General features: G+C 45.6%; 2 protein-coding genes across 3 annotated transcripts in view; one reads left to right on the forward strand and one right to left on the reverse strand.

Moving 5' to 3' along the window:
* Positions 1–18940, forward strand: part of LOC128877207 (uncharacterized) — a 33687-nt gene extending 14747 nt beyond the window's left edge. For both annotated transcript variants that reach the window (XR_008457210.1, XR_008457209.1), the window contains 2 exons: positions 18350–18441; positions 18617–18940. The gene's annotated coding sequence lies outside the window, so the exon portion shown is untranslated. The remainder of the gene's footprint in view (positions 1–18349; positions 18442–18616) is intronic.
* LOC128877203 (uncharacterized) overlaps positions 1–20766 on the reverse strand; it is a 99393-nt gene extending 78627 nt beyond the window's left edge. Inside the window, exon 1 of the mRNA XM_054124318.1 lies at positions 19024–20766. Coding sequence (XP_053980293.1) covers positions 19024–20766 — 1743 coding nt within the window. The remainder of the gene's footprint in view (positions 1–19023) is intronic.
* Positions 20767–21001: the final 235 nt, after the last annotated feature.

The following is a 21001-nucleotide window of genomic DNA, read 5'->3' on the forward strand; positions in this document are numbered from 1 at the left end:
GTCCCGCCAATAATGCCATCTTGTGCTGTTATCCAACAATTAAAAACGAACTTCATCAAAAGCGAACTTAAAAGTCGCAATAGTTTTCAAAGGACTAGCTCGGTCAGTAAACAAGCAAGTCCTACAATACAATAGTCCTAACTACAGGATTAAACGATGAGACATTTCTAAGCAAGACTTCAACGCATAATCTACTACCCATTCGAGACGACGACACCCCTTACTCGACAGCAAAGAGCAACTCGGCGTGTTAATTCCTAAATTGACGCCGGAGCGCCGAAGTCGCGCGAAAGTCGAAACAGGAACAAAGCGAGGTAGTTAGTTTCCTCCGCAGCGTCCTGGGCGCACTCGTCGTTGTTCCCGTTCGTTGTCGCGACTTCGTCGCGCAGCCACGAGCGAATATCACGGTCTCGCTGTAAACTAGGTGGAAACTCCCTCGGAAACTTACGGAATGTTGAAAACGGTGCGAGATACCGCCTCGAGTCGCGAACGGTACCGAAGATAGACATCGGGACGGTCGAGATGATGCCAGAACTGGGAATACGTCGATCTCTCGAAATCAGGGCCGCCACGTGGCCTAGTTTCGGTAGAGCAGTCCTCCAATCACGCGTTTGTGTCCTGCGGCCTACTTCTTCGTAAAATGTCCTACTTATGCCCGCCGAAAGCCAGGCCTCAGATGGCGAAACGGCTTTTCGATTCTTCTTTGCACCAGGGATTCGCGCGTTTCGACTCGACACATTTTTCGTAATTAATTCGTCTCGGTTCCTTAGGAGCGGAATCGTCGCGACTGTCGATACGGCACTCGTCTACGACGATTGTCCTCGGGTGTCCCGATCCCATTCCGATCCTGAACGCTAAACTCGGCGAACTGAAAGATCATCCGCTCCGACGAGCAATGTTTCCTTCGCGAAAATCCGGAGACAGAGCCAGGCTGATCGCCTTTCCCGATAAACCAGACTGCTCTCGAAGAACCAGTAAACAGTGCATCGTGCTCGGCGCGCCTAAAGGGTTGTCGCAGCCCATTTCCCGTGTGTGATCGCAATTTCGAGAAAGGGATAGTTCACGTTGCGCGACAATGCCGGCTGCGGAGTCGTTTCTCATTAAACGCGGCGTTGTCGGGATCGATCGCCCATCCCTCTCACCTGAGTTGGCACCCAGCTGACTCTCGCGAAAACGTAAACGAGGTATCGGAGGCTGGCTCTGTGGGCGCGTTCGCTCATTGTTTTCGAAAGTCTTTGGAAGCAATCGGAGGTCGCTTTCCATAAAGATCGACACTTTGGTATCGTAACCGACCGATTGTTGCTCTTTTAGGCGAGATGTCTCTCGTACGAACGCTCGCATCCCCCAAGGTTCTCGTCCATGGGGAAAATAAAAGGCGCCGCTTGGTTTCATTAAAACGTCGACGGAGAGACTCGTCGATTCACGTGTGAAATCAAAGCCGTTGCTCGTCGAGTTAAAAAAGTAGAAACCGGACGGGACGGGAGAGAGGTCGGGGCGACGGGTAGATCCGTTTTGCGAGGGGCTGTTTGCTGTTGAAAGAGAAAGGCGGACGCGAGGAAAGTGAATAATTTAGTCGGATATCCCTTAGGGGAAACTTGACGCTGCGAAAGAGGCTGGGAAAGATAGAGCGAGTATACAATAACGCCGCGCCATGATTACGTCTACCGTTATCGAGAAAACTTTTCCACGGCGCAGCTTGAAGAGTTCTTTCGTTTTCCTTCGTTAAATGCTCGGCCCTCGGTGCTCCCCGGTCCCAAAGAACGGAAAATGGAGACTTTGGAGCGCTTCGATAAGTCGACTCGAATGCTACCTAGAAATTAACGGGACCAGTTGTCAGGGACACGCGCTATTACAATTCAGCGAGGGACTCAGTGTGCGACGTAAAGTGCCGAGCACAGCTCGGTCTGTGGGTTGGGACAACGATGACAAAAATTCGCGTTCGTTCAGATTTTAACCCACAAATAAACAGCGATTTTTCTTAGACAAGGAGAAATGTTAAGGGGACTATGAAGTAATTCCACTTCCGCGAATGTCAATACTTGTTTATTATTTATCAGCTCATACTGTGTTTCGATTGCTTTTTATCGATCAGGTATTGCAAGTTTGCACGCTAAATAGCGAAAGGTTGATAACGATTACATAATTGATTAAACATAAAACCATATGTAAATGTTATTATTAACATTTTTCTTGTGATACTTTTAGTATCATATTCCTGGCATTTTTCTGATTAAAACGAGCTCAAACACGACGTAATTCGCAACATATTTACTTGTAACAACTTATTATGTATTGTACAGGGTGTCCGAAAAATGTTGGAGGTCCTTCAAATGGGTAGTTTGGAGGGTGATTTGAAACATTTTCGTTAAGGAAAAAGTTGTTTCAAATCACCCTCCGAACCACCCATTTCAAGGTGTTACAACATTTTTCGGACACCCTGTATAATACATAACAAGTTGTTACAAGTAAATATCATCCGAATCGTATCGTGTTTGGTCTCATTTTAATCAGAAAAATGCCAAGAATATGATACTAAAAGTTTTACAACAAAAAAGTTTCACCGAGCTTGTACGTCTAACGAGACATTACTGTACTCTCTAGCATATTTTCTATTTCGTTCTTCGATCTTTCCCCATCTTTTAGACAAATTCATGACATGGACAAATTCTGCGTTCATTCTGCATCATCCTAACCGCACAGAAACAATAATCACCGCGAACTAATCGAAACCGAACCAACTTTTCGGCCAACCTAACACGGTGGCGCGTTTCACCTCGCGATATCGAATCGTCTCCGAATTTGTCGTTAACGATAAGCGTTATCCGAGGCGGCTGGGAACAAGTCGTAAGCAAACTGGCTGCCATAATCAACCAGTTTCACGACGTAGCCCGACTATACTTGACGTTTAATCATTAAACCACTCGACGCGCGTAAACGTGTTCGTACGCGTGAAACGAGCGACGGTGTGTGCACGTTCGCGAGTGTATCCGCGCGCACACACGCGGCTAAGCGACGGCCGAGCAGACGCGCGCCCTCGTCTTCAGCGTCTGATCGGACTGCGAGTTGCGCGACCCATTGTTTTCGATGTCGATCGACGGGCCGACCAACGAAACAATAAACCATCGGACTCGCGATCCTCCAAACCATCCACTGATATCGTTATTTCAACGTTTCGGATAGAACGAATCGTAGCTCGCAATTTCATCGAGCCGGGCACCTTTGTACGCGTTTCGAAGAGACATTAGAGGAGATGGAGGGAAAGTTTATTTAACTTTTTTGTGCATAATTTCGTTGTGGTTAAGATTCGTTTGGGGATGTTTTTTCGTATCTTTGCAAATGGTGAAGATATTAGAAGAATTGAAGAAGTACGAAAGGTGACAGTTGTTTAAGGACAGAGACGTTGCTCTAAATATTTTCTAGAATTTTATTCCACCGGAGTTTCTTTTTTTAATAATATTATTTAAAGTCTCGTGCGCCCTTAGGGTATATTAGCGAGCACTTCTGTAGGTACGTTTGGATTTATATAAGGATTAACATATAATATATCGTGTTTAACTTATAGCTTTAGTCATTGCCCTATATGAGGTTAATCAATCCTATTCCTTTTAGAAAAGTTAGTTTTGCAAGATTTGCTCGAATTATATTTTCATATCTCTGCAAATGGCGAAGATATTAGAAGCAATGAAGAAGTACAAAGATAACCATGACTATTTAAAGGCAGACGTTGCTCAAAATCGAATCAGATCTAGTATCGAAGATATTAAACGTGCCTATAAACTATCATTCCAACTCCACGTATCCACGCAACGTTAACATAAACCTAACCCCGGAACGTTACTTGCTCCACAACGTACGTCCCTGGAGTTCCACGGGTACCCTCGAGGTCGGGACGGTAAAACGTCGACGAAAGTCAACGTAACGTTAATCGTCGGCAAACAAACGGTTCGTCATTCAGGGCGGCGGTTTTGAGAAAGGACAACGAGCCATTAACAAGGTTACGCCGAGTATCTCCCTCTATATCCGTCTCTGGTGTGTACCATTCTCGCGCCCACACACCCGACGTGCATGATGCACGTACACCTACTCGCACCGATCCATGGGAAAGAGAAGTGATGACCAGCTGCCCGCGACAGGCTGCAACTGCAACTACGACTGCAACTGAAACTGTGTCCGGGTCATTCTATCCGGTGCATCTGCACCGAACCCCGGCATTGGTCACGTACACGACAGTAGCGTCAGTAGCTCTTGGCGTTTTTGATACAGCTCGAAAGAAGAGTCTCATTTTAAGTCTTTAAGAGTCGACAAATATTTGTTTTATATTCGTGGTCTCGTGTCCCATGAAAATCCATCGAGACTAGGTTCGACCAACCTCAATATTGATCGCGATATGTCCCAGAATTAGTGCAAGAACTGGAAATGAGGAGGTAGCTGGAAGTATATCTTCAAATTAAACACTCTCCATAATTAAACACAAAACACGTATACTCCTATCAATCCTATGGTGTCGATCAAACCTTCGACCCAAACGAGAAGAAATAATTAAAGGAAGACCTGAATACAGTAATGTCTCGTTACACGCACAAATTTGTCCAGGATAAGTGCACGGAAGCCCTAGCACTGGGAGGTATACATCTTGAAACAATGTAATGCTGTTGGTCGAAACTAGCGAATCCTTCATCGATCATTTCCATGCGCCTTCGCGTTTCCCTCAATTTATGGGGATTCCCTCAATTTACGGTCACGAAAATTCTCCGACGATTTAACAATTTCCTCGCTGAAAGATTCCCCGCTAAACAAAGCCAACGTATGACAAGGAACGATCCGTCACAGCAACAGTTTCGCAAACGTTAGAAAATGGAAATTGATAGGATACGTCGTCAGACAATGACGCCACGTTGGCGAAGAGTCGTCGGGGCTACGCACGGCGGGTACACAAGTTGGTAATCGCGCAGGCTACGGTTCGCCATTTCTCCAAGTTGATTCACGATCCGCCTCGTGTGCAAGCTTCTCGTCTTTCGACGTCGTTTATCATGTGCTCGCCCCCCCCCCTCTGTCTCTCTCTCTCTCTCTCGCGGCCACACTTCTGGCGCACTCACTTTTTACGACGCGATGCTTCTCCGCCGAGAAATAATTACCCCTCGAGAGGATCATTTGACGCGGCCAAGGAGATAACGAGATGGTCGACACGAGCACGCGCTAAGCCGCTTCCCTAATTTGAATCGGTCTTTACACCAATCGGCCAACTTTATCTTCCTGTTGCGCCTGATGGAAACAAACGAGCCTCTTTCGAGAAAAAGATCTCGCGACCTGTCTCTTCGAGGTCTCCCAGGATATCGACGGTGACTTATGCGGTGGTCCGTGTAAACACCTCTTCGATTTATTTATTATCGTCGAATTGTATTGTCTTGATGAATAATGGGGGATGTAGGTATTCCTCCCTTAGATGCTCTTCTGTCCAGAATTTATATTGATTATCTCGAGTATCTTCGCTCCCAAACGAGAAGAAATACTTAAAAGAAGACCTGAATACAGTAATGTCTCGTTAGACGCACAAATTTGTCCAGGATAAGTGCACAGAAGCCCCCACAACTAGGAGGGTATACCTCTTGAGGGGTCTACGAGTCGATTGCCGTGTTTCGTATATTCTTTGATGTTTGCCGCCGAGCGTCGAAGGTTTTATCGAGCTTTTAATTATTAACTTTTTTTTGTTGTAAAACTCTTACCATCATATTCCTGACATTTTTCTGATTAAAATGAGACCAAACACGGTACGATTCGGATGATATTTCCTTGTAACAACTTGTTATATATTATACAGGATGTCCCAAAAATGTTGGAGGTCCTTGAAATGGGTGATTCGGAGGGTGATTTGAAATAACTTTTTCCTTAGCGAGAATGTTTCAAATCACCCCTCCGAACCACCCCTTCTCAAGATTTCCCACCCCTCCAACATTTTTCGGACACCCTGTATAATACATAATAAGTTGTTACAAGTAAATATCATCCGAATCGTATCGTGTTTGGTCTCATTTTAATCAGAAAAATGTCAGGAATATAATGGTAAAAGGTTTACAACAAAAAAAAGTTAATAATAAAAAAGTTCAATCCTTGCATTAAATTGTTTCACAGACATACCGTTGTTGCTTTTGCTTCGTCCTTTTCTTCGTTCGCTGACCTTCTCTACGTTCGAAACTCGTCGGCGAAGATGAGCATCGCATACCAAAGAATATATACGATGTCCACGTTAGTCGCACAAGGTCAGTCCCGAGGTTGCGTCCAACGAGACATGTACTCCTCGGATCGCCAAAGATTAAAGCCGGACGTACATTAAATAAACGAGATATAGATCACGGGTGCTAATCGGATTCGTAAAGTCTCCAGCGATGGATTCCGAGCGATTTCGATCCTGGAAGGGAATCAACGACGCGAACGCACCCCTTGGAACGATAACGCTTCAACCCTTTCCCTCGCGATAAAACCCGAGGCCGTAAACTTCCATTCGATCGCGCACGGGACGCTCCCAGGAAACGGAAAAAAAGTCCCCTGGCGATAAAACCGACGGTCAACGAACGACGCGTGACCGATAACGATCGCTCGACGTTGGTGTTCGACGCCCCGGAACACCTGACGATACGTTTCCCGCGCCATCGTTCGGAATTTCGTCAAATGGGGTTAAAGGTAAGCTCGATGGACGTTGACCACAGGCACCGGGGCAGAGATGGCCTCCCTCGATACCGATACGGGACTCCAGAATTGCGTCGAGGCGGTGCTCGTGTTGGCAAATGGCTGCGGACATGGACGAATGGTCGTTGGATATTGGTAAGATGGCGGTTACAGTGCGCCGTGTGAAATTTTAGCATCGACGATCAGCTGGCAAAATGTGCGTAGGATTATATAGAAGATCGTGGTTTTAATTATTAGGTGTATTATTCGAGTATTTAGTTATGCGTGATACGATTCAGAAGATTGTACTGTTAAAAATCAGACTGAGAGATACTGATAAAGGTATTCAAGAAATTTGTCCGCATTCAATGATTGTTTTGTTGTTTACGAAAAGAAAGTCAGTCAAAAACTGACTTGTACTTTCTAAGCTTCAAGGTTTTCAGTTCAGATCGTTCGAATACTTTCGTGACTCACTGTATATATACATATATATATATATATACACATAAGATGAATAATGGGGGATGTAGGTATTCCTCCCTTAGATGCTCTTCTGTCCAGAATTTATATTGATTATCTCGATATATATATACAGTGAGTCACGAAAGTATTCGAACGATCTGAACTGAAAACCTTGAAGCTTAGAAAGTACAAGTCAGTTTTTGACTGATTTTCTTTATATATATATATACCCCTCAAGAGGTATACCCTCCTAGTTGTGGGGGCTTCTGTGCACTTATCCTGGACAAATTTGTGCGTCTAACGAGACATTACTGTATTCAGGTCTTCCTTTAATTATTTCTTCTCGTTTGGGAGCGAAGATACTCGAGATAATCAATATAAATTCTGGACAGAAGAGAATATATATATATATATTTATAATAAACCATTTAGTTGGAAACGTCAAATCTATCGTTTAATTCAGACAAATTTCTTCAGTAGAAATCTTCACACATGTAGAAATACTTATAATGACAACAGTTACTTGGAAACGTGAAACTTATTATTTAATTTAGCCGAGTTCCTGCGGCAGACGTAGAAGGTACGAATATTTACGAGACTGACTGTAAGCGTTTAAAATGCCACGATGGGTGTCACGAGCGATTCGCGAGCAGCCCGGCCCCGTTTGGAAAAGCGACGAGCGCTCGTTTTCCCGACGCATCTGAACGTCGGGGGCGCGGGGCAATTTCGCGGTAAATCGTTTTGTGCCTTGGACCATTAACAGTCCCCGAAGATTCGGAATCGTGACCTGACGTGCGGTTTCACGGCAGACGGGATCGCTGGTGAATCCGTGTCCCCACGGCTGAAATACACGCGAGCCTGCAGCGACGACGGAATTCGATCCATTACGCGGTCGACCAAAATTCGCCGACCCTTTTGTGGCCCTTCCCCGGGGGGGGGGGGGATCGCTAATATTTTGTCGGGCCGGGAATGGCGTGAAATGAATCTGGGTCGAAAGCAAAAAATATGTAGCACGAGCACGGCACTCGAAATTGTATTTTTAACCTGGATACGAGAGTGGAGATTCCCCGATTCGGTGTGCGGTTGAAAGAGTCAGTAGAAAGTAGAGAGAGTCACTTACTTGGAAGAACAATCTTATGCTTTTATAGAATGCTAGATTATACGAGACATTAATTAATGGGTGAAACAAAAATAGTTACTCTAAGTATTTAGCATAATTACCCTCCAGTCACGAACGCAAGTAGAAATGGCAAGTAATGGTCAGACATGTTCTACTAAACCCAACATATACTTTAACAGTTTTCAAAATCGATTTATATTTAAACACGAGGCCTCCTACCATAATTACGTCCAATTAGAGTCGACACCAGGGTGCCACCAGTATCCCCAGTCACGAACGCAAGTAGAAATATCAACTAATGGTCAGACAAGTCCTATTAGACCCAACGTTTACCTCAACACTTTACAAAATCGATTTCTCCAAACCCAAGGCCTCCTGTCAAAAATATTCACCCTACACTTTCGTCTCACATATTCGCAAAGAATCACATCCCCCCTTCACCTTGCCACGCACCCTGTAACCTTCATTCCTTTTACCCACCTCGGCACCTGTAAAGACGATGGCACGATATCACAAGCATCCATTTCAACGGAACGATTAAGCGTTGATACCGTTAACGGGCTTAAGACGATCGTGCCGAGCTCGACGCATACCCGGATGTATCCTCGATGCGTTATCCGTGCAACCGTGCGAAGCAATCAGAGCAACACCCCCCTGCACACAATCGTGCCCGCGCCCGACCCTGATTAGCCACGCAGATTAATGAACCTGCGGCACTTTGATCCGACCTCCTTTGATTTTGTATTAACCGAGCGTGTTAGCGAATCAGTGTCGAGAACTCGTGTCACCCTTTTCCACCCCTCGACAACCCCCTCCCGAAATTAGCGGTGGCTAAACGAGCGTGGCGTGGGCACGGAACGTTTTCAAGAATGCGTAACGAGGAACGCTCGGCAGGTATTCTCGCCGGAAGAGGGTCGGGGGGTCGCGTTTAAACGCGCGACGAACGTTTAACACCCTCGCACCGGGCACGCCTGTGCGATCTCGACGGTCGGGGGGTCGCGGAGGGGAGGGGGGGAGTTACAACGCGCGAATAATTGCAATTTATGGACCGTAAACGACGATTTCAGGCTACGCCTATTTTCACGCGACCACGTCAACCGCGTCGCTGCGAATCTAACGAGGGGACGTAATTTTTCGAACTCACGCGACGCGTGGCGATAACCTTTTACACCACCCCCCACCCCCATGGATCAGGGAGGGGAACGACTCTGCGAGCCACGCGATCGCGGAAAGGCTGCTTCTAAACGAGACTCTCGCGTACGTGCAATTCCTGGCGATGTACGACCACGTGAATTGAGTACGGAGTAGATTTGTTGAAGGGCGTTATTAGGTTTCGAAGATGGAAAACAAATTTTCGAGGAGGAGAATGTGAATGGTGTTCTTTTCGAGTGGAAAGACCTTGTTTGGACTAAATTTCCTTTTTTTTTTTTGCCAACAAGTGCCTCTACAAAGAGAAATTTAAAAAAAAAACGATAGGAAAATGAAGAGATACATTAACTCTTTGATCGTGGGAAGATTTTTGCTGAAAATTATAGAAGGCGAAGAGGTGTGAATTGAAAAAAAAATATCATCTTATAGGGAACAATAAGAAGGAACCTTTTTTATATTTATAGTTTATTCGACGTTTAGTTTCAGAGATAAAAAATTGAAAACTTGGAAGACCTTTTTCCTGAAATTCAATTTTTCCAACGAACTCTTCAATTTTTATTTTCTAAACTAAGCGTCCTACAAATAAACTGCGAAGATAAAAAAGTTTCATCTCATCATCCCCTAAAAGTTGATACTTTTTAAAAATTGATTCAACAAACATAAACATTTCACTGAGCCAATTTCACGAGAGCCTACGTATACGCCCTTCTCGGTCAAAGGGTTAATAACGAAGAAACAATTCTGAAACCCGCAACCTAGCGAGCGAACCTTTGAAAGCGTATCAGGTGTGTATTAATTCTGTAACAACGGAGTATCGATAAAAGCGCTATCAGCCTCGGCGATAACCGCTCGTAAACGATTGCCAGCCATCGTCTGGCTTCGAATACAGCTGAGACGACAACGATTATTGGCGCGTGGGTTTCCAGAGCGTCGAAAACTGCCGCAAACGGTAGGAGCATTTTTCTCGGCAACGATTGTTGCGACGATTAGGTTAAACGATCGTTATTGCTAATCGACCAGCGATCGTCGCGCCAGCGGAACGGTATCAGGGGATGTTGCAAAAGATTCCGCGATGAAGATAAAGTTAACGAAAGGCGACGAGAGCGTCGTTAACGATGAACCGAACGACGATCTTGACGAGCGAAGTTTTACTCTTGGAAACACTATCGTAAACGGTCCAAGGAACACGAATCATAATTAGCCGGCCGTATCTCGCGACGTTATTATCAATTGAAGGAAGAATGAAAGCAATTACTTGCTGCGAAACGATCTGGGTTGGGGTGATGAGGCGACTTCTTCGTTGCTTTGATCATTTCAGGTGCGAAGGGAAAGGGTGCGTGATTCTTCGTGGAAGAGAGGGTGGAAAATGTTGTATAACAGGCTTTGGCGAGAAGCTTTGATTTGGGAGAAGTAGACGTTGGAAATTCTTTAAGGCACGCGAGCGATTGCCTTACGACTTTGCGTGTCTGACTATCACTGACTCTTTCTACTTACGCTGATGTTTGCATCTCCTTGGATGTGGATATTATTCGAGTTGTTGTGGTATAATAAGCTCTGGCGAGAAGCTTCGATTTGGAAGGAATAACTTTAGACATTCTTTTACGGAACCCAAGGGATACGATTTTGCGTGTCTGACTATCACTGGCTCTTTCTACTTACACCGATGTCTGCATATACCTGGACGGCACTCGACTCTACTAATACCATATTCGAGTTACTTTTTAACACGCTTTCACTCATATATGGGACTTCTAGAATTAAATTAATTAATTCTGAAGACGAGTCAGAAGAACAAATACAAATCCAAGTTTAACCCTTAAATGCCCTGAGTTCCAAATTTGATACCGGACTTTTAAATCGAATTGTACACTTGCAATTGGTTCGTTCTTAATATTTGCCCGTATGTATGTTACCATTGGATAATGTTCTTAGGAACAAAAATTAAAAGAAATGAACGTCAGCTGTCAGAATTGTTCAAATAATAAATACATTGATATTTTTCAAAATTTAATTTGGAAAATCAGGGTTAAGGGTTAAACTCAACACAAATAAGTTTTGATCGTACAGAAACGAGCCATTATATTTTTCCACGAGTATGAATTTTACAACCAAAGTGGTGTCAATGGAACCTGATACAGTTGATCTCTATCTTACCACCCCCATATAGACCCATAATTATCCCCTGTATCGTTGTAACAATGTCTCTAAACATTATCCGTTTTCTGTCCATCTTCTAACTAGTTAGCATAATTAGATCCCAGCTACAGCGCCATACCATCGTCCGCAAGCACGAACGCAAGTAGAAGTAACGAGTAATGGTCAGACGCATGCCCAAGCCGATATCGAATCCAACGCGTGGCCCAAAGCCGTTTTCAGAATCGATTTCCTCGAAAACGAAGGCTTCCACCGAACACTTCTGCTTCACGAAGAATCTCTTCTGCTTACACCGCGAACTTTGTCCGGGTCGGTTGATTTTTAACTTCGATTTTTAAACTCGTAAGAGGAGCTGCGTAGGTGGCGTAGACAGCTCCTCTTACGACGCAACGTTAAGTGTCGGTTCGCAAGCATTATTTCTCGAGACGTCGACGAGATTGCGACGCACTCGCGTCGTGGTAATCCGATCGGTCGGCGCCTCGATTTCGCATAAATCTTCGTCCCTCTGCCGTGAAGAGATTCGACGAATTGTTTAGTCTGGAACTCTGAGAGAATTTCGATTTCTTTCTTGCAATCTTCGCCACTGTGGCAACACGCTCGTTTTCTTCGATAGAAAATTCCCTGCAAGTCCCGAAACACTTCGACTCGTCTCGTTTAATTGTCAAGAAGAGAAATAGAGACCCCAGGCTCGTATCGATCTCTTTTTCGCGGAAAATTCGAGATCGCCAGGTCCGGGGAGCCTAAATCCTCGGTTTCCAGGCCAGGCTGCGCCCTCCGAGAACTCGAAATTTCCATCGAATTTCGCTGAAAGTCCCTCGTTAACCTTCTCCTTCGCCAGGGGCTGACCTAGTCTCCGTTACCCGTCGATGGGACGAAGCGGAACGAATCCGAAAGAAAGACAGACAGAAGGAGAGGGACTTCGTTAAACGAACCAGCAACTTCTTCCCACTTTGAACGGGGGGTAAATGGATTGCCCGGCAAACTTGTAATCTCAACAATCAACGACCGTATTCTTGCCGCCGCGAAATGTAAGCGGAAGTCGGCGAGAAAGAGCGAGACAGAGGGACGCCGCCTGGGCGGCTTCCGGTGCAAACAGACGGCACACGGGAAAATTCGATATCGCATTTAATCTATTCTTCGAGAAAAAGAACGAACGGGGAAGAAATTTCCAGGCGTATTACTACGAACTCCCCTGAAAGGATAAAACCGCATTAAGAGGTCAAATATTAAGCGTCGTTTGTACATTTTTTTTTGTTGGGAAGAATTTATTGTTGTTTTGTGGTTTCGTAACTTTGAGAATATTTTAGGGATGTTTGAAAGTATACTTCTTCGAAATATCAGCTATTGTATTTGGAAACGTACAATTCGTCTCTGTAAAAAAAGACATCCTCGAGAAACTTTCGACACTCGGACTTCTAACCTCTAAAAAAAACAGCTAACAACTTCCTAATTTTAATTCTAACCTCAAACACACATTATCAAAATTTTAAAGGATGTAATGGACGCTTTCAAAGCACAGAAGTTACAAAACGAAAACAAACGACAGGGTACGGGAAAGTTTCGAGGAAAAAGCGAGCGTTAATTCAATGCCGCGGCTTTAAATCAATTGGGGGGGAGGAGAGGGGAGGGGAGGGGAGGGGCGCAAAGTTTCGTAGATTGCTGGAAGGCGGCGAGAGTCCAAACACTGTATTAATTATTCAGGAAATCCGCGACCGCGACGAACGAAATCGAGTCAACGTCCTTTGAGATCGACACGGGGAACCAGTTTTCTCTTTTTTTTTTCTTTTTAAAGACTAAACAGATTTCGTTAAAAAGTACGCTCCGTTCCGAGGCAATTTCACCCTCCATTTAACGCACATTCCTGTTACGGTGTTCCGCGGATAGAGGAAGAATAAATTCCATTTTATTCATGGAATCGTGACATCCGTGCGTTAGCGAGATGATAGGTACTCTTTAAGATATCGACGTCGATGCAGGAAACATCGTGTATGATTTTTACGGACAGCAGAAGGAGATCAAGTAGAGTACGACGTCTGACAGGATACGTCGTCCCCAGATTTCCTTTTCTCCTTAAAGCACGACATTCGAAATTACTAGGTGTATCACTTTCTATTTTATCGTCGACGTTAAATAGAGGACATTTTATATGTTTTTATATACATGTATATACATATAGAATCTTCTTTATTTAAATAATTTTCTTAGATAAATTACAACTTCCATGATATACAGTCAGTCTCGTAAGTATTATTATTAAAATGAAATGATCGGTTCGATGTTCCATTATAAATATCTATCTATATGAATAAACTCTTTCCACTTCTATATACATCCGGTAATGAAACATAGAGGATACGAATACTTATGTCACCGACTATATGTACGCTGCAATTCCAAAAATGAACTCGACACGTTCACGACGGCCCTGCTATTCGTGTTTCTCGTCATGGGACGGCGCTGTACTACACGCCATCTGATAGACACGCGATCGTGAGCCACCGGTGGTACACGCCGGCGTGAACGTGTTAAATATTTACTCTATTTTAAATTCAAACTCGTATTTAAATACACCCCGCGCGTTGTTCCATGACCCATACCTCGAAGAAGCGCAGCGTGATCCAGTGCGAGCGGATGGAAATCCCGCATCGAGGATCGCGCGGTATGCGGGGATAAAACGCAGAATCTGAATTCGGCATTATCTCTCGAGCCGGAAACGAGGCAAACGGATGGCTCTGCTAATCGTTTAAATCGATACCTCGGCCGAGTTGGCATCGGTCTCGCGGCTCTTCTTCCCCAAATTTCTGTCCGCGCGATCCTCTCGAAAACCCTTAACACTCGAAGCCTCGACGGTACAGTGATCCGAAACGATCAGCCATCGGATACGGGATTTCTCCGACGGCCATCTTCCGCCGAATTAAGTATGCCGGGATATGCTTGCGTCAAAAAAAAAAAAGGCTGGAAAATTCTATCACCTAGCTGGACTCTTAACCTGTTCCGTGAAATACCAATTACTTTTCAATTCTGAAAACATTCCACGGTCGAGAAGCAGAATAGAAATTTAAATTGGTGGTTTATTATTATTACTTACGGCCAATTGCATAAATATATCGCGGATTTTTATGAATTTATAGGGAATTCGAGCGTGCAAGAATATAAACAATATTGAGAGAAAAGTTCATATTATAATATTTGCAGAGCGAAATAAATTATTCCTGTTTAGGTTCAATTTTTGTAGGTACGTTTGCCGAATTTTTATTTTGCATAAAGATCCCCAGTCTACGCATAAATATTCGTACCCTCTGAGTCTGTCGAGCAAGTTTGACTAAAGTAAATAATAGTTTTGTTGTTACCAAATCCATTTTTCATCATAAATACGTATATGAATAACCTTATATATGAACATCGACATATTAGTACCCTCTATTTCTGTTGAGGAAGTTTGACTAAATGAAATAGTAGTTTTGTTGTTACCAAATGCATTTTTCATCATAAATACGTATATGAATAACCTTATATATGAACATCGACATATTAGTACCCTCTATTTCTGTTGAGGAAGTTTGACTAAATGAAATAGTAGTTTTGTTGTTACCAAATGCATTCTTCATTATAAATACGTATATGGATAACCTTATATATATGAACATCAACATATTTATACGCACATGCTTCTTCAAACAAATTTCTTCGATGGACATGCAGGGGTACGAATATTTATGGGACTGACTGGAAATTGAAAATCAGTTTAATAGATTATAACACGACTGAGTTCGAAGTAAATTCTGTTAAATAATTTGCCCAAAGGCGAGCAATTCCTCCGTCGATGTTTCACTAGGTCAATGAAAGTTGCCGTTAAATTAGCAAGTAACGAGACTAGCTTTCGACTATCCGTTCGGTTCGATAACCGATAGACACGACCGCCACCCGGTATATATCGGCAGCGGCTAATACGCCACAGCGATCCCAATCCTCCGGCGTCTATAGTCTACATCATAATTTTCTCATGTTTTAAGATGGCGACGCGCAGAATCGGCTTATAATAGGATTTCTGAGAAAGATAGACGGTCTTATAACCATGCTCTATATAACCATGCTCGTTAATGGTTGACGTCTACGTGAAACATAATTAAACAAAAGGACCTCAAGAATCGAAAGTCTCTACAATTCTTTCCGTAGGTAAAAGTAAATTGAAAAATAACGGTCTTCGAAGCATCTAGCTACGCAAAATGTAATTAAACAAGGAATCTTAAAATCGAAAGTCTTTGCAATTCTTTCCAAAAGTAAAAGTAAATTCAAAATCAATGACCTTCGAAACATCCAGCTACGCCAAAGCATAATTTAAAAAAGGAAAACATTAAATTCTTTTCGAGAGTGAAAGTAAGCTAAAAAAACGATGACCTTTGTAACACCCTTGTTTATCTATAAATAGAACGCCATGCCGAAAATTTTGCTCGCCGTGCGAAAGTATCGGATTTCAGGTTCCGACGTTGTTGCAAGCCCGGGCAGTGATTGAAATTTGAAAGAGCAAAAAGCAACCTTTCACCCCTTTGATTGGCTGTCAAAGGCCCGATCAGATTTAATGAAGAGTGAGAATCGAGGCGGTTCACCCTTAACCCTAGCCTAACGAGGGGACCACGCGATCCGTTGTTGGTCATTCGGAGAATCAAGGCTCCATGTAATTCACGCGATGGCTTCGTTGTAATTTTATATAAATAATTACACGATTTACTTGGAGCGTCGAGGAGTCGGTCTTCCCTCCCGATAAAAGCGCAGCGCTCTACCAAGTCTCTTTAAAAAACGATCCATTGTTGGTTATTCGAAGAATTAAGGCTCCCGTGGCGATTCACGCGACGGCTTCGTTGTAATTTTACACAAATAATTACGATTTATTTGGAGCGTCGAGGAGTCGGTCTTCCCTCGCAAAAAAGCGCAATGCTCTGCCAAGTCTCTTTAAAAAACGATCCCCCGAGGGGAACGCGAGGGTGTTCAGGGGTAAAAAGGGGAGCGCGAGGAACAAATTGAATCCGTTCCTAATTGCAGGGGCTTTCTAGCCGAAACGCTTATTAGCCCTGATTGCAGAAGAGGTCGTTCACTGGGTGGGGCGCATCCTGCACGCGGGCGCTAAGTCGCCACGCTTGCCAAGTGCAATGCGACAAGATCTCGAAACAAAGGGGTTGATTCCGATTCGAGCGTGGCTACCAGATCGTTTCCCACCCGCGTTCCCCTTCGTTCGAGTTTTGCGGGAATTTTTCTCGCTGAACCGAGTGCATCCCCCGCGAAACAATACCTCGTTTACACAGTTAATTCCGAAGGAATCGCCGCTTCCATCGAACACGACCGTCGCCCTCGAGAGAAGGGGGTCTGGACCACTCATGAAAACCGCTCGAGCACGGCGTGAAATCGCTTCGGTGGGATTTTTAACAAAATTACTTCGAAATAGCGAAGCTCGTACTCTTTCCATTTCCAACAAGTTTTTTCTTTTTAATAATCCGATTACCGTTGGACCTTCGAGGGCCACGCCAGCTTTATTTATTTATTTTCATGTCGTTTTCGCACTGCTTTGGTTACGGTACGAAATCGTAGGGAAACATAGTTTCCGAGCAGAACCACGTAAGGGAAGTTTTGGTCGATCCGGAGACGCGCTCGTTTATTAATACGCCGGGTGTAAGCGTATCGCATAAACGGGAGTTACAACTCGGTGAAACGCGTCGCGGAAACTATTCAAACTCGATAATAACGTCGATGTCGCGCGGAAGGGGCGGCTAGGTGGACAAGTGGTTGAGGAAATTGCGACGAATCGACGTCTTGTATCAGGTTCCCTCGAGTTCGCCTCGTTTCGCCATTAAAGCGCAGTTAACCGACCGAAGATCTGCACCGTTCTCTTTTGGCGTTCGAATGACTTCGAAACTTGATAAAAAAAAAAAAAAAAGTCCACTTGTGATGGAGAAAAACGATCCGAGAGCTTTTAGAGAGCTGTGGAAACCGAGATGCAATACAGAGCAAGGAAACTACAGTAGTATCTTTATTTATTTATTTATAGGAATCACTTGAAAAGCGGAAATGTCGTTACAAGAGGGATTTGCCTCAAGGAAAATCAATTTCGAAAATTCTTGTGTCTTCCATGCGACTTGGCGAACGTGTCTGACCATTGCTCGCTGTTTCTACTTGCGTCGGTAAACGTTACTGGTCACATGGAATTACCCGTTTCAATTTGTTCTGGTTAGCTGCGAGCACATTCTATATCTCATTCTCGATTATCTAATCGAGTTACATCGTAAAATACCAATTACGTGTACGTCGAATGCTCAGGATGTTTCTGAAAGTAGAAATAACGAGGAATGGTCAGACGCCCTCGTCGCACCCCTGCCACGTCAGGTATCTCCAAAATCGATTCTCCCATCCTACATTCTCGATTTACTTTTTTCACGAGAAAGCACATCCCACGGAGCTGTTGGTGCCAAGGCGCCTTCATTTTTCTCTATTTTTCTACCTCGATAAAGGGTGGATCATTCGTCGCGGTTTATCGGGGGTCCAGAAACGCATCTCGTTTTCCCGACATTTTTCATTAAACTATACAAGGTGGCGCGGTAGCACCGTCGGAAAATTTACAGACGCATTCTATAACCCCCGAAGTCTGGACAAAATTATTTAATAAACTCGAGTCCGCGAATTTTTCGTTCGGCTTACAAACTTTGTCTCTCGCAGCATTACTGGACTTCGTATGATATTGCAGGACTTGCAGTATTATTTTTATGTATTTCGGTGATTGTTTTTGCTGACTAATTTTTGGTTTGATTTTAGGTATCGGAGATGGGCTTGGAATAGTATAAGAGGAGGATGGAAAGCAATGAATGACTATAGTATCTGCTAGTTTCTCGACCAGAAAAATTGAGGTATATTATGTCTCACAGTTTTACACGTATTATCGCTAAATTCAACGCGTCCACCTCATTCATTCCCTTATAAACAAACAGTATAGAAAGTACTCAGAATCTAAACATTTTAATGACACTTTATACAAACACTTCACCTCTGACAGTGAATTTCATACTTTTGGTTTGATTTCAGGTATCGGAGATGGATTTGGAATAATAATAACCAGAAGGAGAAGCAACGAATGATTACAGTATCTGCTAGTTTCTCAACGCGAAAAAGGAAGTTTAATTACGTCTCAAATTTCATACTTCATTAGGTCCACAATCGCGCAAAGTTTCGTGTAAATCCGAATTTCCGGGTTCGGATGGTCTCCACGTACAAAGGCGCAACTAAAATAGATAGAATACCTCCCACGGCCGAAGTTAAGTACGAATACAGAGTTGCAAAGGCCCCCAGCCGATTTCAATTAACGCAAGGTAAACAGAGCCGCGCGAACCCCATCTTTGCAGGCGGTGCTACATCTGTAAATATTTCCCACGGAACTCCCGCGTCACCCTTTTGCTCGGCACGCAAGAATAACAACATGATCGGTGGCTTACCTTGCAATGGGTGCAGTTGAAGATGACCGAATAGGGCTGAGCGCAGTCGTAACGCGCCAGCACTTCCTCGAACTCACAATGTAATCTCGCGGCTAACGCATCGACGAGCAACAGCTTGTCCAGGGCATCGGCGCACTTCTGGCCACCATTTAGCACGTTCTCGAGCGGACCGCCCTTGCCGGGTGCCAGGGCGTTGACCACCGCGTGCTCGCAGCAGTGCCGCAGACGCAACCCGCTCATGAACCAATATCGATTCTCCCTCGGGGTTAAAAAACTTCGCGTACTGCTCCGGCCAAAATCATCCCGACAGATGTCCCTCTTATGCGACTCCTCGAGATAAAAAAGGCACTGTTCCGGAGCCGTCCGTACGCCCTCGGGCATCCCACGAGCGTGTCCCGTCTTCGTTCCAACGTTGAAACGTTTCCCGTTCTCGTCAACCGACCAGGGCCTCCCCTCGGTGACCTCGACCTTCTCGATCACCTGCTGAAACATGTCCGTGCCCTTTCCCCCAGCGGTGACCGCGCAGGGTGACGGGCAATTCTTGGGCACCTCGGGTGGACCGCAGCTACCCTGAAGATCGGCCGGCGCTGGTCCCGCCAGGTCGCAGGCCGATAACCAAGGATTCACTTGGTTCACCTCCCAGCTGTATTCGTTGTAAGGATGCGTCGTCTCGGTGTCGATGAACGCCTGCTGATCTTGATACGACAACGATTCTTCCAGCTCCGTCTCCCGTTGATCTTGCTGCTGTTTTTCCTCGTGGCGAGCGCGACGACGATGCCCGTCGTCGTCGCCGAAATCGCGGCCGTGATGTTGCTGCTGCTGCTGCTGCTGCTGCTGCTGCTGCTGCTGCTGAGGCGTGATTTGCGTGACGTTGCGCCGCGGCAAAGTCTCGAGGGGACCGAGGGATGGACTCTGAGCGAACCCCGTGGCAAATTGTCCGGAGGGATTCGTCGAAGACACCAGAGGCCAAGCCAGCAGATACAAGACGAAGAGCAACCCGTACTTTCTACCGTGCGAATTGGACAGCCTCGTTGGTCCGCTCGTCGCTCGCAGCTCGGGTCGTCGTCCCCTGTTGGCGATCGGCTCCTGGAACCGGGCAGTGTAGTCGCGATTCGTGGTTCCAGCACGCGTGCCTCGACGGGAACGTCCGCGTAACTCCGTATCGCGACGTATCGGCTCCCCTCGAGAGTTGTCCTTATCGCGAGGGCCGCGGCGGTGAGGAGGCGACGCGGTGGTCCTCGAGACGTCGGTGTCCCCGTCGGCGTTCTCGGCGTCGTTGTAGGCAGTGTAAGCGAACGCGGCGACAGCGGTAACGTTTGTGGCGTTCGCGATAGGAATCCGAGAGCGATCGACGAGTTCCGTGTCTCGTTTCCATCTTGTTCTCGCCTTCTTGCCGTGGGGGGACCGCGGCCTCGATCCGCGCGACGCGGAACGATCGCGAGCACCGTGGTCGTGGTTTGGTAGCGCGCGACGGGTAACGTAACCGTGCGAGACGTTAAAGGCAGTGGCGTTTCCGATTTCAGGCCCGTCCCGTACCGACTCGAGCCGATTACAGGACCAGCGACGACGCGATCCCTTTCGCGACGGCTGCTGCCAGCCGGGATCATTCTCGAGGCCGCGGGTACGCAAGGGATCGCGCGTAGAAAGCTCGAAAGGCAAGCTCGTGGACGTACGATCGTCGTTCCCGTTGCTCTGGTCGTTCGACGTGGGTGGTCCCGTGAATCCGGGCGGCGCGAGCCGCATGGGCACGAGCTCGGGAACGCTAGCGTCCCCCGTTCGTCCTGGTGGTCGTCCCGGTCGACGATCCACGTCGTAGACCCGCGACGTGGTCCAGCCTCCTCCTCCTCTTCCTCGTCCTCGTCTGCTGCACTTTGCGCGTAACTCTTCCGCCGGTACCGTGGCCGTTGACGATCCGTATTCGCGGACTGGCGCGACTGATCCCTGCTGCGATCGCGTGCGTGCTCGTCGTCTGGTTGCA

The sequence above is a fragment of the Hylaeus volcanicus genome, chromosome 5 (genome assembly GCF_026283585.1).
Source record: "Hylaeus volcanicus isolate JK05 chromosome 5, UHH_iyHylVolc1.0_haploid, whole genome shotgun sequence".
NCBI classification, from domain to species: domain Eukaryota; kingdom Metazoa; phylum Arthropoda; class Insecta; order Hymenoptera; family Colletidae; genus Hylaeus; species Hylaeus volcanicus.